This window comes from Muntiacus reevesi, chromosome 3, assembly GCF_963930625.1.
Source record: "Muntiacus reevesi chromosome 3, mMunRee1.1, whole genome shotgun sequence".
Classification (NCBI taxonomy): domain Eukaryota; kingdom Metazoa; phylum Chordata; class Mammalia; order Artiodactyla; family Cervidae; genus Muntiacus; species Muntiacus reevesi.
Window position 1 is genome coordinate 247647646 of NC_089251.1, and position 27265 is coordinate 247674910.

Genomic DNA, 27265 nt, shown 5'->3' on the forward strand with positions numbered 1-27265 from the left:
GCTGGAATATTCTAACAGCACCTTGCAGTTTCCAGTGATCAAAGTAAGTTACTTTATATACTAAACTAAGAATTTCATAATAGAAATAATGTAACACCAGGGGGTGCAGTTATCATGAAATAATTACACTCCTGGGAGATTACAGGCACAAGGCTGTACCCCAGGGGTGTGATTATCCCATGATAACCACATCCACTGAAATTGCCTTATTGCAAAAATAATCTCTATTCACTGGTGAGACATTATTCAATAGGTGGTTTTTTTAAATGAAAAGATTTTTTAGCTTGAATCAGCAAGTGGATTAGGAAATTGGCCAGTTTATTTTTCATTACATTCAAATTCAGAATATAACATCATTATTTGCTTTCCTATTTGATACAGCACAGTATTTTTGATTTTGTTTTTGAGAAACCCTTTAGGAGTTTCTATTAATGTTAGTTAAGTGGTACTGCTAAATTCAGGTCAAACTTTAAAAGGTATTAAGTGAACAATACCATTTTAAATAATTTATTTCTATGTATGTTTTAATTCCTCTAATATTCATTTAAAAATTATAAATGTGTAACCACTGTTAATATTTTAGTCTATCTCCTTCCAGGCATTTTTATTTTTCTAAAAGCATCTCTCTATATGTCTGCTTAAAGATGTAAAGAGAAAAATGAATGGAATCCATGTAGCTAGCTACCTTGTTTTATAATCTGCTTTATCTGACCAAATGTTATAAACACTATCCATTCATTAAGAAATCTTCCTATCATTTTTCAATGGTTGCATAGTATAGTATTCCTGTGTGACAATATCCCATAATTATTCATGTAATATTCTTTTATTATTTATTTAGGTTCTCTTACACAATGCTTTACAACAAAACCTTGGGACATATCCAAGACTATTCCCATGGGACAATTTCATGACCGTGTATTATTAGTAAAACATAATTTAAACAAACAAGGACCTATTTCCCAAACCTTCAGTTGTTCTTACATATAGTTGAAAGCTGATGGCTTTCAACTCAGACAGTACATCAGAAATAGATCAGTAACTTTCATCTTATGTGGTATCATAGATAGTGAAAGTTACTGATCTATTTTTACCTTAAACTCTCATAGAGTTCAGTGCTTTGAGGTATTCTTAGAAAAGTAAGACAGGATTTAAGAAATTTGAAATACTGCTTCCTCTTTTTTTCACTTGATATATCCTGGTACATCCTCATGTGTCAACACAGATCAACAGCTCAATTCATATATCTTATCTAATGGCTATATGGTATTCCATTTTGGCTACACTGGTATTCCAATTAATTCCATAATTAATTTATTTTTTAATATATTTTTTTGGCCATGCCGTGCATCATCTTGGATCTCTGATCAGGGATCAAACCCATGTCCCCTGCAGTGGAAGCATGGAGTCTTAGTGAAAGCATGGAGTCACTGAACCACCAGCGAAGTCCCATAATTAATTTTTTTTCCCATACTTAATTTTTAAAAAATATACTAATACAGTGCTTACTATGTGCTAGGTACTATTTATTCTAAGCACTACACATGTATTAACTCATTTAGTTTTCATAACAACCTTGTGAGGTAGGTTCTAGTATAATATCTATTTTACAGACACCACAAACTGAGGCACAGAGGAGTTAACAGCTTGCTTGAAGTCCCACGGCTACTAAGTAGAGAGCAGGGGTTCCAAATCAGGCATCTACGCACCTCCACACCTTCACAGTCTGAATTCATAGTTCCTTCTTTGTGGACGGTTGTTCCTTTTGCCTGAGATATCAAATACATGGTTGCACTGTCCTGTCATCTAGGTCTCAGCCTAATATCACTTCCTCAGAGAGGGCCCTTCCTGACCACCTCACCTAGTTATTCCCCAACTAGTTCTTACCACAGTATCCAATGTAATTCTCATCACAGAATTTATAAATGCATAGTACTTCCTTATTAGTTTATTTTCTGTCATTCCCAATAGAATGAAAGAACTTCTGTCTTGGGGCTATATTCCAACAACCTAGAAAAATGCCTGACACAGAGTAACTACTCCATACTTAATTGCTGAATAAATGAGTGAATTTATTTTACCAACCCTTTACTGATTAGGTTTATTTAGGGTTATTTCTAATCTTTCACTACCATAAACCTTTGGGCATCTACCTTATCACTTTCTCACTATAAATTCCTGGATGTTGAATTTCCAGTAAAATGATATGTATGTTCTTAAGGTTTCTGATAGGTTTTTGATACATCAAATGACTCTTCAAATTTATCAATTTATCTCCACTTTATCAATAGTGGATTAAAATGTTCATTTTATCACACTTGCTCTAACACTTGATGTGTCATGCTTTTAAATCTTTAGTGTAAATTCTTTTGGTTGTTGTTAGTAGACTTTCTAAATAGATTCAAGAAAAAGTAGGTGTATCACTTACCAAATAAAGGGCTATCCCAGTCTATAGTCTATACCCTAGTCTCCTAGTATCCCAGTGTTCATCCTACTCACTCTCTCCAAGCAGATCAGAGTAAGACAAGGCTGAAGAATAAAGACAGCACTGATACTGCCTCTTCATAGCCAACACAGATGTCATTCAGCTGGAAGGGCACCATGAAGATGGAGCGAAGGGAAATATGAGAAAGATGTAACCCCTTCCATAAAACAAAATACACCTTTCAAACATAATAACAGATCCCTGTGACTACCAAAAGTAGAGCTCAGAGATATCTGTGCTAATGGGTTCTTCATCCTACTCCACCTTCCTTTTCATTGGGGCTTTATCTCTTTGACGACTTCTTTCCCTTCTTTCACCAGTTGAGTGAGGGCAGGGGAGGGGGAGCTAGTATGTGGGGTTTTAAAAGCACCTGCACTGTGGCATCAGCAGGATGTTCTTTTGTCAGAGATCGTCACACCAAAGAGTCTGTATCCATATTCTCTTACCACTGAGTAATTTTCCCTCTACTTAAAATGTGTGGGGTTTTTTTGGCTGCACTGGGTTGTTGGTAAGGTACTCAGGCTTTTTTCTCCAGTTGTGGGAGTGGGGGCTACTCTCTAGTTGCAGTGCTGGGGCTTCTTGATGCGGAGCACAGGCTCCAGGATGTATGGGCTTCAGCAGTTGTGGCACATGACTTAGTTGCCCCATGGCATGTGGGATCTTTTTGGACCAGGGATAAAACCTATGTCCCCTGCATAGACAGGCAGATTCTTAACTACTAGACCCAGGGAGGTCCTTAAGATGTGGTTTTTAAAAATGTTTTAAAGAGAGATAAGGATTTTTAAAAATTCACGTGTAGTATTTTGTGTGTACTTCCTCTACCCATCCTGACATTCATAACACCACTAATGAAACAGTGTCAAACTTGACAAGGGATCAAACTCCTAAACTCCTAATACGAGAACTAGCATCTTGAGTCCAACAGCCTGCATCTGGCCTACTGGAAGTAAGCCTGATCTCTAGTTATAGAAGAGAGCCTGAAGGTCACCTGCTAACTGAGGGTGAACCTTGAGCTCAGAGGTGGCAGTGCAAGCCTCACCGAGTCCAAAGAGATGCATCAGAGGCTGAGATTAGCTGAGGACGGAGCTTCATGCCTAGAGCATTTGCTTCAATAGGGCAGCTCTGCCTTTATATGTTCTACATCTGGGACTGTTGTTTAGTTGCCAGGTCATGACCGACTCTTTGTGATTCTCATGGACTGTAGCACGCCAGGCTTTCCTGTCCCTCACCATCTCCCGGAGTTTGCCCAAGTACATGTGCACTGAATGAGTGAGCCATCCAACCTATCTCATCCTCTGTCGCCCTCTTCTCCTTCTGCCTTCAATCTTTCTCAGCATCAGGGTCTTTTCCAATGAGTCAGCTGTCCACATCAGGTGGCCAAAGTATTGGAGCTTCAGCATCAGTCCTTCCAAAGAGTATTCAGGGCTGATTTCCTTTAAGATTGACTGGTTTGGTCTCCCTGCTTTCCAAAGGACTCTTAAGAGTCTTCTCCAGCACCACAGATCGAAGGCATCAATTTTTCAGCACTCTGCCTTCTTTACTTTCCAGCTCACATCTGTACATGACTACTGGAAAGACCATAGTCTTGACTTATATGGACCTTTGTTGGCAAAGTGATGTCTCTGCTTCTTAAAACTGTCTAGGTTTGTCATAGCTTTCCTGCCAAGAAGTAGCTGTCTCAATTTCATGGCTTCAGTGACCACCTGCAGTGATTTTAGAGCCCAAGAAGAGGAAATCTGTCACTGCTTTCACCTTTTCCCCTTCTATTTGCCAGGAAGTGATGGGACCGGATGCCTTTATCTTAAGTTTTTTTAATACAGAGTTTTAAGCCCACTTTTTCACTCTTCTCTTTCACCCTAATCAAGACGCTTACTTTGGATTACATGTAGGATTTTTTAAAAATTTTAAAAGGTTCTACAGCTGTTTAAAAAAATGTGGAAAATCTCTTGAGTTATACTATCATCCTTTATTTTAAAATGAAAGAATTGAAACTCATAAAAAGTGAAATGACTTAAGGTTACAGGGTTAAGCAGGTTATTGCTATTATGATTCATTAAGAATTATTGTTGGATTAGTGTGGCTGTTTGAACAACATACTAACAAGGCCCTGAGAAATTTAAGTTAAAACTTCTCAGTTTTAATATCTTCTTATAAAAAGAACTCAAATGATTTACACCAAATTCAACCAATTTTTCTTAAGTAGACAATAACAGGCAGGAAGGTAAATAACTTTCAAGTAAAAATTAATTTTAACATATTTAACATCTTTTAAAATTCAATTTTCTCTCTGAAACAAAAGCTGCAATGTGGCTTCTAGTTCAGCTTAGTCCTAAAACTCAGGAAGACATAAACATGAGAAACAACCATTTCTTCCTTCTGTTGTTAGGTTACCAACCTGATAAATGATGTTTAATATATCTGTTACTTTTAACATCAATTTCATAGGGCCCTTGGCTAGAAAAATTAAATCCTAATACAAAGAATTTCATATTCAAAACATATAATCAGAGTTTTCCATTGACCATTTTGGAAATGTGACCTAACCCCATAAAACCAAACCAAACCAAATCAAACCAATAACAAGACAGACTTAAAAAAAAAAAGTTACTTTAGCTTTGTTTGTCCTCTATATAAATTATAGAACAAACAAATTATGTCCAGTGCCTACCTGAGCCATCAGTGGGAACTGAACTTGCATTAATTCCAGAAAGACCAAACAAAGGACATTCTCGATCTGTGTTGACGTGACCCCATTTGTGACATTTAATGCATCTCACATTTCGAACCTGAGAAATAGTAAACATTAATTATTTTGGTTATTAAAATACTAAGAACCTAACCACTGTTCAACTCCTTACTCCTTGTAGAGTTTAATTGAAATCAGTCTTGTTTTTAAAAGATCTCCAAGGAAAGAGACTCTACACATATATTTGGTAAAAGTAATTCAAACACTAAAATCTTTTACTATAAATTGTGTCTAAAAGTTCAGCTGAATCCTATTTCTTTTTGAGTGTTACCTGGTGTCAATAAAACAATGTAATCCAAAAAGAAATGGTAAAACACCAAAAAAGAATGATGTCCTGTCTCAATCTGGAATTCTCTAATTCAAAAAAAGTTAATCTTTGAGGTTTCAATTTCCTAAACCAAGGGCTAGCAAACTTTTCCTGTAAAAAGCCAGACAGTAAATATTTTAGGCTGTATGGGCCAAAGGTCTCTGTCGCAACCACTCAACTCTGCCAATATAGCAGGAAAACACCCACAAACAATATGTAAATGAGTAAGTACGGCAGTGTTCAAAAAGTTTTATTTTTTGACCATGAGCTAATTCTCCAAATTCCTTGAAAACTGCAGAGACCATTTTTGAATTTAATGAATTCAAATTTTGAATTTGAATTCAATTTAAAATTTTGAATCCTCTTTTATCATGATTTGCTTTTTGGATTTGTATCTTTGCTACATTTAATGTTTTCTCTCCGAGTTCTTCTACTATCTGACACAAAGAGAAACCATAGAGCCCCTTTTCAGCTTAAATACCTTTGGATAACAATATAAAGAAGTGTTTATTTTGAAAAAATTATTCTTACAGAATAAATGTGTCACTTGCCTGAATACCAAAGGGCTGATCTCTGATGTTCATGTCATCTTTGGCATATCTATTAAGGAGAGAAAATGTACAAACAATATTAATAATAATAATTAAACTAAAAACAGTCTTATAGTTCTAAGTAAATTATGAAATGTACAACTTTAGTAAATAAATACAAGCATAAAATCTATTAGTATTTCCAAACACCACTTTATTATCAAGTATCCAGTCTGATAATCCGTGATTTTAAAAAAATGACAAAAATAAAGCTAAAGACCATGATCAAGCAAATTAGCTACATAAGACAAATCATTAAAAATAACTTTTCACATTAGTTGCCTTCTCTGGTGAATAAAAAGCAACAAAGGATGGGATATCAGATAAAATTGGAGAAGGAAATGGCAACCCACTCCAGTACTCTTGCCTGGAAAATTTCATGGATAGAAGAGCCTGGTAGGCTACAGTCCATGGGGTCGCAGAGTCGGACACGACTGGGCGACTTCACTTTCTTTCTTTCTATAGCTCCTTTTGGAGAAGGAAATGGCAACCCACTCCAGTGTTCCTGCCTGGAGAATCCCATGGACGGAGGGGCCTGGTGGGCTGTGGTCTATGGGGTTGCAAAGAGTCAGACACGACTAAGCAACTAACACACACACACATCAGATAAAATTAATGATACGTATTTTATCTTAAAAGAAAACCAGTTCTTACTTTTCTCGTGGGGCCCCTTTCTGCCATTCAAATTTGTATTCAGTCTCTCCTTCTGTTTCTTCTTTCTGAAAACATTGATTAAATTCTTTCAGTTTTTCCATAAAATTTCAATCTATTGTAAATAAATCGAAACATAGAAAGCAGTACTTTACCTCTTTGTTTTCTTGATTGCATATCAAAAATATGGAGGAAAAAAAGGTAGGTCAAGTTAAAAACTTCAACATGAAAGTCTGCTATTATATACTACACTATGATATCACGGTATTTAATTCTAACTTCTAAGAATGTATTGCTATGACTTTTTTCTTGTTTCACAAGATAAAATTCAAATCACTGTAGGATAAAAAACAGTACTGAATAAGAGGCAGTATTTAATTAATCTTAACAAAAGATTAATTTCTGATCTTTAAACTTCTATATTTTTCATTGACAGTGAATATTATGCCTTCTATTTACAAATATACTCAGCTAGAAGGACTAAAGACACAAATTATAAAAGAATAAATATACTTCTGGTGATGTTGAGATTTTATTTTCCTCCCTGAAGAACACGTCATGAAATTATTATTACACTTGAGAATTACTGTTAGTATTTATTCTACTATATTGATTGTAGTATTTTAAAAGATTTTATAGAATAATATCAATATTAAAAGATGAAGAGCAACTTCTAAAAATGTCTGTCATAACAGTTCTCAATCTTTAGTGACAAACACATCAAAGACTTAAAAAAAAAGGAAATGAAGCAAGTACCTTTCTTAGCCCCTGGTGGAGCCTCATACATGAAATTAAGGCCATTCTTTACACGTTCATCTCCCATTAGCAATCTAAATCAAACAAGAGATAAGTTTTCAAATATTTTTCTAGGAGGAAAAAAACTGCAGAATAACTGCCCCTTTATACCCCTAAATTCTAAGGGAATTAGGATAAAATGTTTTTATTAGAGATAAAATTCCAGAACTACTCTTCTGACTAAATGACATCTGAAATACATGAGTGAAAATTCCAACAGTGCTGCCCCTTTATTAACTGGTTTTAAATTCTGAGACTTTCTCAATACTTGAAAGAACCCAGCCCTCCCAACTGAAATGAGGCAAAAATGCCATGCTTACCCTTACATGCTTTTCTTAAACTTTGAAATGTTGTCTTGAAATCCTATATGCCAACACATATTTGGAATTAAGTTAAATAGTGCCAACATTTTTTCTTAATTGTGAGGAATCAGTTTAGAAAAATAAGTCTCTCTGGATTTCTTTAGGAAGTCAAATCCAATTAAAGCTTACAGGAGTCAAAGTCAGTAAGAGAATAAATAACATTCTTTAGCAAGGCCAATGGAGAGAGAATAGCTTAAAGAAAATCTACAAGAAGTTAATTACTATGATAGACTCAATATCTACTGCATCTTAAAAATCATTTTTTAATAACTTCTTTTTCAACACTGAATGTTCCCTGTTTGGAGAACACAGTGTTCTGTTGTTCTGTTTAGAGGGATGTTTAGAGATATGTTCTGTTTAGAGATATGTGTTTAGAGAATGTTGTTCTGTTTAGAGATATGCTGTGCTTTTTAGGAAAATAGCTCTGCAGCAAACCAAATGAATAATCAAGTTAAACCTTTTAATTCATAAGATCTATGTAAAGTACTGATTAAAAAGAAGAAACCTGAAGAGTAAACAGAATTTCCTCTTATATTTGGAAAAGGCTATCACAAAGTATAGCCTACATGATTGTAAGTCCTCTCTTATTTTCACTGGAGTTTACAAGTAACTGTAAAAGAAGAGGAGGGCAAAAGGACAACAGGATCTACACCCATACCGTGGGATACGATTCAGCAATAAAAGGGAAAGAACCAACGGCACATGCTACAACATGGATGAACTTCAAAAACATTGTACTAAAGGAAAGAAGCCAGTCACAAAAAGCCACATATTGTATGATTCCATTCATATGACATTTCCAGAACAGGTAAGTCTATAGAGACAAAGTCAGTGGTTGCTTAGGTCTGAGAGCAACTGGGAGTCCAGGTTGTGGGAATGGGAAGTGACTGCTATTGGGCACAAGATTTCTTCTTCAGGTGGTGAAAATGTTCTGAAATGGTGATGGCTCCAAACTTTAAATATACTAAAAACCAACATATACTTTAAAGTTCATAAATTATATCTTATATTAACACCATTTAAAAAATTAACATGAAGCATATGAAAAGCTCAATATCACTAGTTATCGGGAAATGTAAGTCAAAACCATGAGATACCATGCTGCACTCATGAGAATGGTTATTAAAAAAAAAAAAAAAAAGGAAAATTACAAATGTTGGCAAGGGTGTGGATAAATTGCAACCCTTATGCATTACTGGTGGGAATGTAAAATGGTGCAGGCCCTATGGAAAACAGTTTTCTGGTTCTTCAGTAGTCAAACACAGAACTACCAGATAATCCAGCAATTCTGCTCCTAGGTATAAACCCAAAGGAACTGAAAGTTGGGGGATGAACAGATACTGGTATGATATTATTCAAAATAGCCAAAAGATAGAAGCAATCTAAGTGTTCATTATGGTTGACTGGGTAGACCAACTGTGGTATGTATAAACAATGGAATATTATTTGGCCATAATAAAAAATAAGCTGTGATACACACTGCAATATGGATGAATCTTGAATATGTTATACCAAGTGAAGTATGCCAGACACAAAATGACAAATATTTTTCTACTTGGGGTAATGAAAAAAAATTTTTGGAAACAGAATGGAGATGGTACACAACACTATGAATGTAATTAATGCCACTGAACTGTGCACTTAAAAAACAATAAATTTTATGATTTATATATTCCCTTCCAAAAAAGCATTTCATTTACACTGAAACAAAAACAATATAAAATCAAAACTGGAAGATCAACTGCATTTTGTGCAAAACTCAACAGGTATACAAAATAAAAGGAAAAGCTATTATATTAGTATTTATGTTTTAACTTCAACTAAAAACCTATACAGGTTCTTTCCTTTTTCCATTTTGCTTTTTTTGCTATTGACTCTAAGTAGAGTGAAATGTATAGATGTTCTGGCATCCTTTTATTTATCCATTCAGAATAATAAATATGATTGTCATGTTTAGGGATCAATATCCACAAACACTAAGAAATATCTAGGACATTTAAAAACACAGAAGGGAAAAAATAGGATACTAAGGAACAGAACTATTAAAGACAACATTTTTCAACAAGGAAAAACGAAAAATGTAGCAAATCACTCCAAATACTCATAAATTTGCTTCCATATACTCATAAATTCAAACAACCAAACCTAGAAGCAATGACCAAATCTAGTGTCAGGACCCTAGTTTCTAAGTATTTTTCTCAAATAAAAGGAACAGGTTGATTCCAATGCTGGAGCATGGAAAAATAAAAAACAATTTTTTTATGATCTTATAGTGTCATGAAGTAGTTTTATTTATTTATTTTTTAAAAGGATGGAGCATGTTAAGTGGACACAGGAGTCAAGTTGATAGAGCAGACAAAGGTCAAAACTTGAGCAAAAAAGCATACGAGTATTAGATTATAACCAATTAGGTAAATATTTGAGTCCATAATGATAGGAATAAATGATTAAATAAATAAGTGAGGGAAAGGGAAAAATCCTCTTTCCAGAGAAATTCAAATTAAAAAGTGTAGAGGAATTTAGAGAAACAGAAAATCACTGTTAGAAAACTACAGTAACAATTGATGCAGGCAAGAACTATCAATGAATAATAACACTAGTGGGCGAAATTCAGGGAGAAACAGGATATTTGCATGGGTTCTTACATTTTTACCTCCATGATCTCTTTAATTATTTTAATTGGAGGCTAATTACCCTTCAATATTGTGGTTTCTGCCATACATTGACATGAATCAGTCACAAGTGTACATGTGCCCCCTGTCCCGAACCCCCCTCCACCCCCCTCCCCATCCCATCCCTCTGGGTTGTCCGAGTGCACCGGGTTTGAGTGCCCTGTTTCATGTACCCACGATCTCTTTATTGGTCTAACTCAACTATATTGCTGTTTCCTAATACACTCTTCACCTTCCCACCACGCTCACCTTTAATAAGCTTTGACTATATGCAGATCAGAGCTTTTCAATAGCAGTGCTATTGACATTTTGGACTTGACCATTCTTTGTGTATACTGTAGGCTGTTTTGTAGCATCCCTAGAATCCACCACTAGATGTTGTTATCACCCAACTGCTGAGCTATGACAATCAAAAAATGTGTCCAAATGTTGCCACTTATCTCCTGGGGCAACAACTGCCCTCAGTTGAGAAGCATGGCTCTAAATCCTTACCCTTCTTCACAGTTCAGGTTTGAACTATGTCAAATGTCACCTTTCTTTTTCTCCTTGTTCCTCCCTACTCCCTCCCCTCTTTCATAGTCTTACTTTGTTATCCCAAATGGAATTATGTTGTCTTATGCTAGCCTGCCACAGTTTTTGTAACAGTGTATTTTCAATTAGTTATTATTTTCAGCCTTGAACTATATGTATGTACATATCTGTTATTAGATTTCTTGAGGCTAGAGAGAAGTTATGCATCACACTTCTATATTATAGGCTACTACAATATCATTTGCTGCCTTGCATGAAGTAGGTACTCAATAAAAGTCAATCAAATTAAATAAATTAGTGAGAAAAGTACTTGACTGAATAAAACATTTTATTTCTCCAATTTTGCTCTCAATACACTATATTTTGAAGAGAGTATTTGGTAATAGTTTAGTATTACTTTGCTTAAGTTCCATGTTTTGATGAAATATAGGACTGACTGGAAGAGAAAGTGTGACCTATCAAAAGCACCACTGTTTATTTGTTTGATTAACCAAAAGAAATCAGCGTCAGAGTCAGACCTGCAAATACAAACATAAAATGACAATAGCTGGGGGTAGGGATGGCTTACATAGTAAGCCAGTGAGGAACTCTAGCTCTTATCCTATTAAAAGAACAATGACATGCAGGTCAGGTAGAGACACTTCACTTTACCTCTTAAAGCTATCTTGCGCATCTTTTCATTTCAGTGTATGTCGAAGAAATATCTTCGTACGAGGCCTCAGTAGTTCAAGTATAGACATTTATTTTCCTTCCAAGTTTTGAGTAAGTTGGAACGTCTCTATAAACTATATATGGAGTGTATATTCACACCAATTTATATTTAATGTGAATTATGGATAAGGTTGGAAAAAGTGCCCATCTATCAATGTACGAGTAAAGATAGTTCACAGGGAATACAATCCTATCATTGGGGGCATTCAGTTAAAAAAAAGCTAGTATATGATTCAGTAAAGCATATTCTCATGCAACTGATTACTCTAAAAAATACCAGCAGAGTGGAATTTCTTACCTATTATCATATGATTCTTGCTCTTTTAGATATTGTTGCATTAACTCTTCTTGTTTCTTCTTATCATATGATATTTTCTGTTCTGCCATCCAAACCTAAATTAGTAAAGTAAAAACTTAAATAAGTTTGTTCTCTTTTATAATAAAACATAAAATGCTATTCTATATAGTTTACAACGTATCTATTTTGGTCAGAAAGCCACAATCACAAAAGAAGAGTTGAAAATTCCAATTTATGCTTTGATACAAGTCCTAAAATATAATCACTCAAAACAGCTAAACTTTCAGGCAAGAATGTCAAAATTGAGAACCACTCTGAGCACTCAGGGTACAACAGCTTCTTGCCCTCAGTCCCTTGGGTGTTTCAGAGACAAGAATGACCATCTCTCTACATGGAATATGTCTAGTGCAGAAAACACACAGGGCACATCGTTGGATGCCAGTGAATGTCACTGATACCCCAAGAGAGGAAAAATGGAAGATAAGGAGGAGGAAAAAAGGAAAGGAGATGAAAGATAGATGTAGAAAAAAGGGAAGAAGCAAGAGAGAAAACTGGAGAAGGAAATGGCAACCCACTCCAGTATTCTTGCCTGGACAGAGGAGCGTGGCAGGCTACAGTCTAGGGGGCCCGAGAGTTGGACATGACTTAGCAACTAAACCACCAAGAGAGGAGACAGATGAAACAACAGATGCATCTGATACCCTACAGTTGCTCAAAGGCACCACCACCACAGGCTGAGTGCACCCCTATGTGATATTCTCAGAATCATAAAAGTGGTGAAGGTAAAAAGCCCACACAGCTTATGCAAGGATATTTAATCATGTTACCTCCAGGTTTAAAAGGTATCAGTGTCTTCCCACCTTCTTTAAATAAAGGATAAAGTGTTTGATAACCATACATAAATAGCAAGGCAAAACTGTCTCTTCCAACAAGTTGTTTTAAGAAGGTAAACTTAAGGAAAAATATTTAAGACTTACATTGATAAATATTTAATACTTAAATTGATAAAGTAACTAATAATTATAATGGGGCAGATAAATGTGGGGAGAAGGATTGGGGACAAGACTGCCATTATTCAATTTTAGACACAAAACAGGAGTAGTTGTTAGTATTTAATAGTACTCAGATAGGTAGGTTTTATGGGGACCACAATCTGAGACGTGGACAACAAGGATTAATACGGAGATAAAAGCAAAAACAGAAATGAAAAGAGAATCCTTCAGGAAGAGACTATCCTGGAAATTTCTTTGGTATAAGTTCCTAAAACTTCTTCTACTGTCTTCATAACTAACATAATATATATGTCATAACGAATATAGCATTACCAATGTAATGTTACAGTAGAAGAAAAGTCTACACCTGGGATAGGTAGTAAAAGGCACCTTTGGAATTTTCACTATAGCTAAAAATGCAAACAGTTGAAATAGAGAAATGCAAGATGTCATTGCCTGATCAAATAATACATTAATAACAACCTCCTAATGATTAAGATACTACTTCTAACAATAACTACCATTTATTTAAAGGTTTAGATTTACAAAGTTATTTTACAAGTCTCATTTGCACAAGAGCTGAAATACATGAATATTTATGATGGATTAAAATAAAAAGTAGTGAAATATATTCTCGCCTACAAAATGCTTAGAATCTGCTAACCGAAAAACATACTAACCTTTCTGTATGTTTAAGATATTTTATAATAAAAAAGATGTGAACTGTGTAAATAAATAGTAACAGTGTTTGGCTCTGGGCAGCACAGGAAGGGGGCACATCCTGATTGTGTTTTTCATAGCTTATGTTTTTATATGGTTACATTTACACCACTAAATCCTCATCTGGGAAAAAATAGTAACAATTAAAATGGATAACAGAATACATTCAATGTAAGGTAATAGAACAAGACAGTGATTAACTCTAGGGGGCAGAGAAGAAGGCTGATAATAATAGAATACTTTATAGCCAAGTTTTGGTTTTTAGAAGTTCTTTATTTTTTAAATGACATAACTATGCTCACGTTCTGACAAAATGTGGTCCACTGGAGAAGGGAATGCAAATCACTTCAGCATTCTTGCCTTGAGAACCCCATGAACTATACTCACATGTAGCCAATATTATTTCTGTCTTGTATATCCTTCCAAGGATGTTGACATAGACACACACGTAATATACATAACATAATATAAACACACACATACACATGCACTTTTGGTCCCTCTTTTCATGAATGGTAACATATACACAGATGGTGACTGCAGCCATGAAATTAAAAGACGCTTACTCCTTGGAAGGAAAGTTATGACCAACCTAGACAGCATATTAAAAAGCAGAGACATTACTTTGCCAACAAAGGTCCATCTAGTCAAGGCTATGGTTTTTTCAGTAGTCATGTATGGAAGTGAGAGTTGGACTATAAAGAAAGCTGAGCACCAAAGAATTATGCTTTTGAACTGTGGTGTTGGAGAAGACTCTTGAGAGTCCCTTGGACAGCAAGGAGATCCACTCAGTCCATCCTAAAGGAGATCAGTTCTGGGTGTTCATTGGAAGGACTGATGTTGAAGCTGAAACTCCAATACTTTGGCCACATGATGCTAAGAGCTGACATTGGAAAAGACCCTGATGCTGGGAAAGATTGAGCGCAGGAGGAGAAGCGGACGATAGAGGATGAGATGGTTGTATGGCATCACCGACTCAATGGACATGAGTTTGGGTAAACTCTGGGAGTTGGTGACGAACAGGGCTGCAGTTCAAGGGGTGGCAAAGAGTCAGACATGACTGAGAGACTGAACTGAACATATACAGCATGCATATATATATATATGTATGCATATATAATACAGCATACATAAACAGAGAAAATGCATAAAATAAAATTCTATACCATGGAGATCATTCCCAGATCAGTAAACAAAATGCTTTATTTTCTAGGAGGGTAGGGTGTTGAAGAGTATCATTTCTTTGTGGAGCTACACCATCATTTATTTACCAATCTCCTGCTGTACTGATGGATATTAAGAAATTTCCAATCTTCTGTTATTACAAAGGCAGCTGCAATAAATAACCCTGTTACACAAGTAACTTCAATGTGTTAAACAGGATTTTGAAGCATATTAAAGTTTTGCCAAGAGAAAAATAGGCTAAGATATCACTGACAGAGGGAACAACTCAGATAAAAGATCCAAAGGTGTAAAACAGGAATTGAGTAGTTTGATTTCACTGGAGCATAAAGCCTAAGGTTGGAGACTCCCTGCTAGGCTAGTGGTTAAGACTCTGTGTTTCCACTGTAGGGGGCATGGGTGTGATCCCTGGTCAGGGAACTAAGATCCTGCATGCTGTGGGGCCAAAATTAAAAAAAATAAATAAAATTTAAAATCTAAGATGTGAGAATAGCAGTAAGGGATGATGAAGGAAAAATAAGCCGGAGCCTGGTTATCTGGACTTAATTTCGGAGTATTTTAGTAAGGAGCTAGAAGAAATCAAAGCTGTGCTTTAAAATGACTACTCTATGGAAGCAACCCAAATACTCATCAAATGATGAATGGATAAATAAAATGTGCCATATCTATACCATGGAATTATTCAGCAATAAAAAGGAATGTAATACTGATACATTATACAGCATGAACTCTGAAAACATTATGCTAAGTGAAAGAAGCCAGTCACAAAAAAAACCCATATTGCATGATTCAGTTTACATGAAAATGTCCAGAATAGGCCAATTCACAGAAATAGAAAGAAGATTAGTTGTTGGCTAAGGCTGGGGAGCGGGGAGGATTAAGGACAAATGGGGAGTGACTGTTAGTAGATATGGGTTTTGGGAAGAGTGATGAAAATGTTTTAGAACTGTTTTGGTGATGACAAAATTCATAAATACACTAAAAAAAAACATTGAATTTTACACTTTATATGAGTGATTGTATGGTATGCAAATTATACCTCAGTAAAACTGCTAAATAAAAAAAATAATTATTCTGATTGGTAGAGAATGGATTTGAGAGGGATCAAAGCTGGCAGCAGAAAAACCAGTGAGGAAATATAACAACCTAGGTGAAAGATGATAAGGGGTCTACGTTAAGATGCAGACAGTAGTGACAAAGAGGAGAGATGGATTCAAGAGATACTTAAGAAGTAACAGCAATAGAATTTATTAGCCGACTAAATAAACCAATGATGGAAAAAGATGAATCTTATTTCTGGCCTGGGTGACTGGATGAGAGCTGTGTTACTATCTGCATTTCCTACTGATATGAGAATAGGAGGAGAATAAAAAGATAAGTTCCACTTCAGATATGTTGAGTTTGAGATGCCTGCAGGATATCAAGATGAAATTGTCTAGTATATAGCTGTGTTCAGGTGCCTTCAGTGCAGTTCAGTTGCTCAGTCATGTCCGACTCTTTGCCACCCCATGAACCGCAGCACGCCAGGCCTCCTTGTCCGTCACCAACTCCCAGAGTTTACCCAAACTCATGTCCATCGAGTTGGTGATGCCATCCAGCAATCTCATCCTCTGTCATCCCCTTCTCCTCCTGCCCTCAATCCCTCCCAGCATCAGGGTCTTTTCCAATGAGTCAACTCTTTGCATAAGGTGGCCAAAGTATTAGTTAGGGCCTAAGATCTGGCAGTGTAGAGTTGAGTCAGGAGTAAAAAAAGGGGTGGTTAAAATTTTGAAATTGGCTGTGACTGTTAGAGAAAGCATATAGAATAAGCAGTATGAAACTCTGGTTACCACCTGTATTGTAGGAATAGTCTAAGGATAACAGTGTGTGGGGGCACAATTATCATTTTATTGTGCACTCCCCTCTATGTAATAGGCAGAGAGCAAGGTGGTGTTTCAAAGTCTTTATCTACACCATCTTACTTAGTCCTCATAACAATTTCAAGTCAAAGCAACTGATATGGATCATTCTTAACTTACAGATTAGGAGGCTCAAGATGAGAGATATTAAATATTTTATGCAAGGTCTCAAGGCTAAAAGTGACTGTGCTGGAATAACAGAATATAGGTCAGGTTTCAATGCTCAGACTCATCCTACTTCACTATTCTGCTTCCCACTGCCGTAATATTCAGCATACTTTTTTTTTTGTACTGGATCTAATAGACCTGTAAGTGGTCATTTAAAAAGCCACAGCTCAGAGGTCACGAGACGCTACAAGACAAGGTGGGATAAAAAGAGGAAGCAAGGCGTGACTTTCCTTTCCTTTCCAGATCAATCTAGTCTTTTTTTGTATGGGATGGCAGAGCTCAGAAGCCGGGATCTCTGAGTTTCGAAAAGACAGCCTAAGAATCTGCTGAGGGAAGTAATGAAAAACCCTGTTACCAATCTTCTTATCTCGACTATTTACATTCTGGCTGACAGAGCCGAAAGAGCAGACGGAGCCGCCTTTTCCCTGGCTGATGTAAAATAAACCTCGAGGACCAGCGGTGAGGGACAAGAACACCAGGGCAAAAATAAATAAATAAATAAATAAAGAACACCAGGGCTTTAGGCATGGAGAAAAGGCGGCCGTCCCAGGGGTCCCAGACACACCATCACTCTGACCTCCAGGAGGTTCTAGGAACCCAGGGGCCAAGGGCCTGCTCACCGTACTCACTTTTTTGATGTTGGATTTGGAAGCAGGATGAAAGTCCTTCTTGCACATGAAATTGGCGAAGGATTTCCCCATTTTGGAGGGTGAGCTGGGGTATGCAACCGCTAGATCTGAGAGCAACGTAAACAAACTCTGCCGCTTAACCGGAACTGCGCCTCCAGTAGCAGAGGGAACTTCCGGGGTCAAAGGGAACGACTTCCGGCACTAGCTCCTCTGCTGCCCCTTCTCACTCCTTTCCCCTTTCACTTGGGTAGCTCGGAGGCCAGGTGAGGGGCGTGCCGGCGGGGGCTGGGGCGGGCGAGCCCAGTAGTTGTAGGAAGTAGGAAGCCCGGAACTGCGGGGGTGGGACTGAGAGGCTCCTCGGAGGGGCTCCTGGGAGGGGTTTCTGGGAGGGGCGCGGGCCAAAGCTGCGCAGTCCGCAGCTGTCTGGGGTGCTAAGTGTGTGCTTGGCGGCGGCAAGAAGTTCTGGAAGTCCGAGCAGTTTATTGTATGAACGCTGTGTCGAGTTACAGAAACCTGCCTGCACCGATTTTTCTCGTCTTGTAGTAATTCTTGCCCTAACTGTAGCAAGTTTGTGAGGATCAAACGATGCAAGCTCTTGGTGAACTAAAGCATAAAAAGTATATAAAATGTCAGCTCCAAAAGAGCGAGGACTCTAGTTTGTTACCAACTGTACGGCGCCTGGTGCAGAAAGATGTCCGTAAACATTTGTTAAATGATGACTATGTTCTAGAGGTTAGTAAAGCCTCTCAAGACTGCCTCTCCTAAACGCGTTAGATGTCTTCCTAACCAGGTGACCTGTTTTCTTAGCTTATTACCCCGGTTAGGTAAGACATTGAGGGTACGTGGCTGCTGCTGCTGTAGTTGATCCTTCAACCAGGTCCTTTCCCAGGATGAGGTGGCGTGTGATGTCAGGAGTAAGCTTTTCTGAGAAATGTACTCTTCTCACATATAACAACAGTAGCAGCGTTTATATAAGTGTCTGATGTGTTCTATGCATTGTGCAAAACGTTTTACACATTGTCTTATTAAATTCTCATAACAGCCCTTTGAGAGATTTACAGATGAGGCAGGAGGCTTAGATAGAGATTAAGTAGCCTGCCAAAGTTAAGGCAGTGGTGGAACTAACTTTGGAACACATATAGAAGGCAATTTAGGACATGAGTTGAAAATCACACGAAGGACTTCCCTGGTGGTCCATTGTTTAAGAATCCGCCTGCCAAGGTAGGGACACTGCTTCCGCCCCTAGTGCAGAAAGATTCCCCCATACTGCGGAGCCTCTGAGCCTGCAGTGCACAACTACTCAAGCCCAGGCTCCTAGAATCCCTGCTCTGCAAGCAAGAGTAGCCCTGGCTCCCCACAACTAGAGAAAGCCAGCACACAGCAAGGAAGACCCAGTGTGGCCAAAAATAATAAATTAAAAAAAATTTTTTTTAATGAAGGAAAATCACACAGGAACAGAAGCATTGGTGACCTTTCTCCATCACTGAGAAGAAGAGAAAAACCGTTAGGCATTTCAGGCTGAATTTGTTTCTTTCTTACTTGAGTCATTTTGTTTTCTTTACAATGAAATATTGATTACATTTAAATCTGTTCGTGTAAAGCCATTCTAAGGTTTGGGTAGTATAAGACAAAGGAAAGAAGGAAACTGAAAACAATTTGCCATTCTAGAAGCAAATTTTGTTGCTGTTGATATTTAGTTGCTAAGTTTCTTACTCTTTGCACCTCATGGACTGTAGCCCACCAGGCTGCTCTGTCCCTGGGATTTCCCAGGCAAGAATACTGGAGTGGGTTGCCATTTCCTTCTCTAGGGGATCTTCCTGACCCAGGGATCAAACCCGTGTCTCCTGCTTGGCAGGCATCTCCTGCTTGTGGATTCTTTACCACTGAGCCAATGAGCTCTACTAAAATTGAGGATTTAAGATTTTTCCAAATTACAAATGAAGATATGATCTTGATATTAAATTATACAGTCAGGACTTACAAGTTGAATGTGAACATAACAATTCAACAGTGGGAAATAACAGTTTGGAATTTTTTTGGACTGTTTTTGCTTTTGTCTGATGTAGTGAGTCTGTTTCAAAATTAAAATGTTTTAATGAACACCACCCTTATGGCAGAAAGTGAAGAAGGACTAAAGAGACTCTTGATGAAAGAGGAAAGTGAAAAAGTTGGCTTAAAGCTCAACATTCAGAAAACTAAGATTATGGCATATGGTCCCATCACTTCATGGCAAATAGTTGGGGAAACAATGGAAACAGTGGCTGACTTTATTTTTCTGGGCTCCAAAATCACTGCAGATAGTGACTGCAGCCATGAAATTAAAAGACGCTTACTCCTTGGAAGGAAAGTTGTCACCAACCTAGATAGCATATTAAAAAGCAGAGACATTACTTTGCCAACAAAGGTCCATCTCGTCAAGGCAATGGTTTTTCCAGTAGTCATGTGTGAATGTAAGAATTGGACTATAAAGAAAGCTGAGCGCCGAAGAATTGATGCTTTTGAACTGTGGTGTTGGAGAAGACTCTTGAGAGTCCCTTGGGCAGCAAGGAGATCCAACCAGTCCATCCTAAAGTAAATCAGTCCTGAGTGTTCATTGGAAGGACTGATGTTGAAGCTGAAACTCCAATACTTTGGCCACCTGATGTGAAGAACTGACTCATTTGAAAAGACTCTGATGCTGGGAAAGATTGAAGGCAGGAGGAGAAGGGGATGACAGAGGATGAGAAGGTTGGATGGCATCACTGACTCAATGGAGTTGAGTTTGAGTAAACTCCAGGAGTTGGTGTGCTGTGGTCCATGGGGTCGTGAAGAGTTGGACACAACTGAGCAACTGAGCTGAACTGAACTGAATGAACATTCTTTGTTAGATGTATACACAAATATAGTCTTTATGGTACAGGTACAGGTGTTTCCAAATATGGAAATAGTGAAAGGAGATTCAGGGAAGACTTCAGAAGAGAAAGAGCTTGCAGGGTAAATCTGAGCTATAGACTAGAAGAAGGTACTTGTTATCCTGTTTTCTTACTTATTCTTGTGGTGCTAGATTCATGCCCATTATTTTCTTACTGATTTCTGTAGTACAGTATATGAAATTTAAAACTTTACTGAACATCCTTTGTTAGATATGACAGTAATATCCCCAGTCATCAAGTAAACTCTGTTTTGTATATACTAAATAATATTTTTCTCTTTTTATTTTCAAACTTCCATATGATTTTTAGTTTAAAAAAAGATGGAACCTTGTTCCTGTGACACTTTCGTGGCACTACCTCCAGCAACAATTGCTAACAGGGTTATTTTTGGAAAAAATTCAGATAGACCCTGTGATGAAGTACAGGAAGTAGTTTATTTTCCTGCTGCAGTTCATGACAACCTGAAGGAACATCTGAAGGTAGGTGAAATGCATGTTTTGTTAACAATATTTTTCTTTAAAAATGTCAAAAACTGTTTAAAAATCACTTGCTAACTATCTGGCAGAGGCTATAGAAGTTAAAAAATCAAAGAATTTAAATTTCATAAATAATTTGAATCAGAACTAGAATTCTGGTCTTTTATTTTAGTGATTTGGAGAAAGCTGAAATAATTATTGTTAGTTCTTTGAGCAAATATTTGAATGCTTACCATATGCAAGCATGTTGAATAGGGGAAAGAGTTAACGCTTGCTGTCAAGACTGGTTCTGTCTTGCTTTTAACAGTTCCCTACCTTAACAACAGGCTTCCCAGGTGGCTGGGTGTTAAAGAATCACCTACCAGATAGGAAACAGGGGCTGAATTTTCTGGGTTGGGAAGATCCCTTGGAGAGGGAAATGGTAACCCACTCTAGTATCTTGCCTGGAAAATCCCATGGACAGAGGAGACTGGTGGGCTATAGTTTATGGGGTCACAAAAGAGTCAGACAGGACTTAGAAACTAAACAACAACCACTCCTAACAAGGGGTGTGAGATCTCATATTAAGATGTGCAAGTGTGGACTTCCTTGGTAGTCCAGTTATTAAGAATCCGCCTGCCAATGCAGGGAACATGGATTCAATCCCTGGGCCCAGGAAGATTCCACCTGCTGCGGGTCAGCTACACCCTTGTGCCACAGCTATTAAACACCACAGCAAGAGAAGCCACCTCACACACCACAGCTAGAGTAGCTCCTGCTGACCACAACTCGAGAAAGCGTGGGTGCATCAACCAAAGACCCGGCTCAGCCAAAAATAATAATAATAAAATATCTGAAAGCTTCAAGAATGCTGTGGTAAACACCATTTTAGAGCTCATGGAATTAAGATCCTAGGAGTGGCTATGGAGGAAGATCCTAAATTGCAAAGATTTGTTGTTGCCGACTTTCAACTTAAGTCAATTAGTTATTAATGTCAACCTATCATAAAAATGCCAGCATGCTGCATCTGGTTAAATGAGGGGAGAAAAGATTTTACTTTATTTGCCTTGTTTACCCACACTGCCCTGTAATACCTATAATTATGAAGATGGAGTAAATTGTAACATTTAGTTTCTATCATTAAAAAAAAAAGGCAAGTTTTGTCTTCCAGGAGCTTAGAGTCTAGTAGAGGAATAGGATGTGTATGTAACTAACCACCTTGTAAAGAAGGATGAAGTTTCAACACCAAATTTAAGAGCAGCAGATTGTGACAGCAGAGGGGAGGAAGCAATTAATTCAGACTAGGAATCAAAGAAGGCTTTACCAGAAGTTGGGCTTTCAGCTGGAATTTGATGCGCAAAAAGGCTTCTGATTGGTGTAGAATAGAAACAGTCATTCCAGGCTCTGGAAATAGCAGTTTTGTCATCAGAAGAGGTTTTCTTGATCCAGTGATAACTGTCAATACTATGCACTAGTCATTTGATAGTATACACATCAATTAAAGGATCCTTTAAAATTTTTGTTATTTAAAAAATCCATTTAGCATGGAATTTAAAGGGAAAATTTCACACTATGCTTTTATTGCTAAATTATTTATTTTTAGATTCAATTTTTACTGATATTCTAGTACCAAGATATATTAAATATTAGATGTTTTATTTATCCGTTGTTCCTCCACATCCTTGTGGGATTGGTTCCAGGACCCCCTAGGATATCAAAATCATTTGATGCTCAAGTCCCTTATATAAAAATGACATATACATGCATATAACCTATGCACATCCTCTCATAAACTTTATTTATTTATTTTTAGGAATTGTATCAATTTTATATCTCTCATTCACTTATTTTCCTTTCGAAATGCTCAAATCAAAGCAGGTGTTTACAAATATCTTTCTTTAAAATGGTTGCAATCAAAAAAAAAAAAAAAATGGTTGCAATCATAATAATAGTACATTTGATTCATAAGTTTAATTTCCCAAAATATTTAGTTTGGAATCAATCCAAAACAAAATATTACATTATTCAAAAGAGATAATATCTCAGGAAATGTATGCTATGATCAAGTATATATTAAAAACAGTTATAGTCTACATGTGTCTTTCATTACAATTTTATTTTAAACATATATGTTGATTGCTATGTGAGGAAGATTTTGCAGAGACAATAGGAATTGCAAGTTACTGCAGACCTTTCTGTGGTCATGCTTATCTCTCATAAACTTTAAATTATCTCTAGGTAGTACAATATGTATGGCATGTAAATAGTTGTAAATACAATATAAGTGCTATGTAAATAGCTTCCAGCAAGTGGCAAATTTGTTTTGCTTTATGGAATGTTTTGGAATTTTTTTTTTTGCTGAATATTTTTGATCAGTGTTTAGTTGACTGTGTGGATGTGGAACCTGTGGATATGGAGGGCTAATTGTATTAGGCCAGTGTTTTCTTTTGATGAGACTATTTACTCATTGTGGATCCATTTCTGTTTTATCTCTTCATATTTATCTCACCTATCCTGTAAGCCAGTAGTTCTTGTTCTTTTCACAGTTGTGGGTAAACCTGATGGGTGAATTCCACATGTGACATGGGCTTCTATGGCAATCACTTGTATTTAAGGGCTGCCATATGGAATGTATATCATTAATCAACAAACACTGGACGTTGAGTTTGAGATCTCTTTCTTTACATTTCAGCTCACATACATCTTCCTTTACAATATGTTTCAAGATTTCACAACTAGAAACTCTCTCCTAAGCTTCTATTGGCACCCCATCTTCACTTTTCTTCATAGTCCTTATACTTTGTATTTCCTTGTGTCTTAGTAATGTACAAGTCTTAGTTTCTTGAAAGCAAGATCTGTATCTGATTCACCGTTATAACTAATATATTTCTTAGCAGACAGGAGAGGCTTAGTACATATCTGAATGAATAAATGCTCTTAGGGACAATTCTGAATATTTTTTAAGGGTAATGCCTTTATAATTGAAAATTTCAATTTAGTTATAATTTCTTTCATAATAGTCAGGCCTTTGATCGATTTTAAGATTCTAGACTTCGATAACTTTTCTTTTTCAGTTTTATTGTTGTTGCTATGACTTTCTTTACAGTGTACCTACATAGAAATTGATCAAGTTCCTGAAACATATGCTGTTGTCCTTAGTCGCCCAGCTTGGTTATGGGGAGCAGAAATGGGAGCCAATGAGCATGGAGTTTGCATTGGGAATGAAGCTGTATGGGGAAGAGAAAAAGTTTGTGATGAAGAGGCACTGCTGGGCATGGACCTTGTCAGGTTATTTTTTTGTTACATTTTTGCACTATAGAGCTTGTCTACGTTTAAAATTTTGGTGTAACTCTTAACATGTTTTATCTTCCTTTTTCCCCCCATTTTTTTGGACTTGATACTTTATAGTTTGTGTTAACAATGCTTCAGAATACAGGTATGCAATTTCAAGACTCAAATGTCATTAATTAGGAGAAGGGAAGGAATTGAAAATTATGATTCACTGGAAGTACTTAACATACTTTATTAGACCATAACTAATTCTCACAAGTTACCTTATGGGCTATTATTATTATCCTGATTTTACAGATGAGAAATCTGGAGATTTAGAGATAAATCAGCTTGCAAATAAATTACCAAGTTGGAATTTGAACCCTGATCTTTGTTTTTATCATCCCAAACTAACTTCAAAAGGAATAGATTAGAAGTTGGATTTGCCTGTATCTATTAACTTGAAGAGGTTTTTCTTTGAACATAAACACAAAATCTCATGTGCATGAAATTATTTAAGAAAAATAATGGAAATTTCTTTTAATTTGAGAGCTTTAATATTTTTATTTTAGACTTGGCCTTGAAAGAGGTGATACAGCCGAAAAAGCCCTCAATGTCATTGTTGATTTATTAGAAAAATATGGCCAAGGTGGAAATTGTTCAGAGGGCAGGATGGTATTTAGCTATCACAACAGTTTCCTGATAGCGGATAGAAATGAAGCCTGGATTCTGGAGACTGCAGGAAAGTACTGGGCAGCAGAAAAAGTAGAAGGTATGGACAGCTTTTCATGATTTAATTTGTTTTACAGTTAATAAAATACCTCCTAATTGCAGACATTTCATTTAGTTATTTTTCAAGATTTATACTCCAGTGCAATGAAGGGGAAAACTGCAGGGGAAATGAAAAAAAGTGAAAGAACTCTATAAAGAGCTTTCTTGAAAAAGAGGGAAAGGTGCTATCTCTTTTTCATAAATATGATATTAATTTCATATAACCTATGTACATTTTCTGTGAAGTAACTCTTGTATGCTTTATAGTAGTTTTTTACCTTTTAATGAGATAAAATCATTACTTTATTATTTTTTCATCTTTTAAACTTTGGGCTGAACTCCAGAATTTCATCACGTGTGGATATGGAGGTGAGGACTAGGGAGTGTTACTGGGGATTGGTGACTGTGAGTTAGTGGTGAGAAAGAATATGTTAGTAGTAACAGTAGTAAAGTGTAAACATTTAATGTCATTGAGTAAATAAAACAATTGCTTTAGAATGCTTTGCTTTTTTTTTTCTTGATTTCTTTGTGATCATATATACTCATTTTCCAGTGAGGAAATTCAGAGGTATGAAACTATGTACTCAGGGCAGTGAATGATAGAAGTCATTGTTTTTAACTTTTATTTATTTATTGTTTTAGCCTTAGAATTTAAATATTTCCATCCTGACTCTTTGTTCAGTATTCTTTCACTTGAGTATAGTCTTGTGCTAAGGCATGTTCACATACTTTTTGTGTACTTACCCTCTGGATCTCATAGTTTTACAAATACACATGTGAAAATATTAAATAGTACATGAATAATACATACATATATATGCCATGAATATTTAAAGAAAGGAAAAGTCATTGTGAACTGGAGAAGTTTAGAAAATCTTCATGAAGGTAGCTTTGAGTTTTGCAGGATTTGGATGCTATTTTTCACAACAGGTTATTGACAGTTGTTTTGATGGACATTTTATTTTATATTTTGCATGCATGTTTATTAATGCATAAAATTTAATTGAGACTATTTTTCTTATTATGATAATTGGCCTGACCATACCATTAATTACTTTTTTTTTTGGTCAAGTATGCTACATACAAGAGAAAAATGAGTAAGTTTTTTTATTGAAAAAGTGAGCCCCACCAAGCCATCCGAAACAGACACCTTCATTGAGTCTGAGTATTCAGTTGCAGATTAACTTTGCCAACTTGTTTCTCTTCCTAATAGTTAATGAGCCCAAGAACTACATAGCTTAACTGTAGGGAATTATCTTACTAGATGGAAAATTCTTCCCTGACTTTGATTCTGTCATGACTTAAGTCTATTATTGTAGTGAGACCATCCCAAGTATGACTTCATTAGAGTAATTTAACTGATTTCTACTTGGCTGACTGTCATTCTAAACTGTTTTAAAATGTTGTTAATTTTTATTTATCATATCTATTTCATTTATTATGATTTGTTTAGAATAGGCTTTTATTGTTTCTTCTGTTTTGTATTTTAATTGTAAATTTTGTTATAACTTAAGTGTCATGATATTTTTAGAAGCCTCCTATATGTTCTAAGCTTACTTATGGCTATTTTTTAAACAGTAATTCACATAAAAGACTAATATCTAAAATATATAAATAACTGTCAAAATTCAAGAGTAAAAAGACAATCCAACTAGAAAAATGAACAAGAAGACACAAAGAGACATTTTGCCTAAAGGGATATACAGATATCACAAAAGCTCATGAAATGATGTTTAACATCATTACCCATTAGGGAAATGCAAACTAAAATCACAATGAGATATTATTATACCTCTATTAGAATGGCTGAGAAATTTTTAAATTTTATTTATTTTAATTGGAGGATATTTGCTTTACAGTATTGTGTTGTTTTCTGCCATACATCATGAATCAGCCATAGGCATACCTGCGTTTTAAACCTCCCTCTTGAACCTCCTCCCACCTCCCACTCTATCCCACCCCTCTAGGTTGTCACAGGGCAGCGGTTTGAGCTCCCAGCATCATACAGCAGATGGCTATCATACTGGCTATCTGTTTTACTGGAATGGCTAAAGATTTTTAAATGACACTACCAAATGCTAGTGAGAATGTGGAGAGTGGGTCACTGATACATTGCTAGT

At 36.4% G+C, this 27265-nt stretch overlaps 2 protein-coding genes across 4 annotated transcripts in view; one reads left to right on the plus strand and one right to left on the minus strand.

Annotated features, from left to right (window-relative positions):
* Positions 1 to 17917, minus strand: part of CIR1 (corepressor interacting with RBPJ, CIR1) — a 41015-nt gene extending 23098 nt beyond the window's left edge. The window contains 7 exon segments of the mRNA XM_065928998.1: positions 5154 to 5271; positions 6090 to 6138; positions 6783 to 6847; positions 6935 to 6945; positions 7536 to 7609; positions 12149 to 12243; positions 17738 to 17917. Coding sequence (XP_065785070.1) covers positions 5154 to 5271; positions 6090 to 6138; positions 6783 to 6847; positions 6935 to 6945; positions 7536 to 7609; positions 12149 to 12243; positions 17738 to 17809 — 484 coding nt within the window. The 5' untranslated portion in view covers positions 17810 to 17917.
* A 1-nt stretch (position 17918) lies between these two features.
* The window catches only part of SCRN3 (secernin 3), a 39792-nt gene continuing 30445 nt past the window's right edge, over positions 17919 to 27265 (plus strand). For 2 of the 3 annotated variants that reach the window (XR_010662499.1, XM_065931783.1), the window contains exons 1-4: positions 17919 to 18000; positions 20959 to 21128; positions 24211 to 24392; positions 24947 to 25146. Coding sequence is in view for 2 of the 3 variants with exons in the window: in XM_065931783.1 (XP_065787855.1) it covers positions 20970 to 21128; positions 24211 to 24392; positions 24947 to 25146 (541 nt within the window). In the remaining variant the exon portion in view is untranslated. Of the gene's footprint in view, positions 18001 to 18240; positions 18470 to 20958; positions 21129 to 24210; positions 24393 to 24946; positions 25147 to 27265 lie in introns of those variants that run through there. The other variant, XM_065931785.1, reaches the window with a different exon arrangement.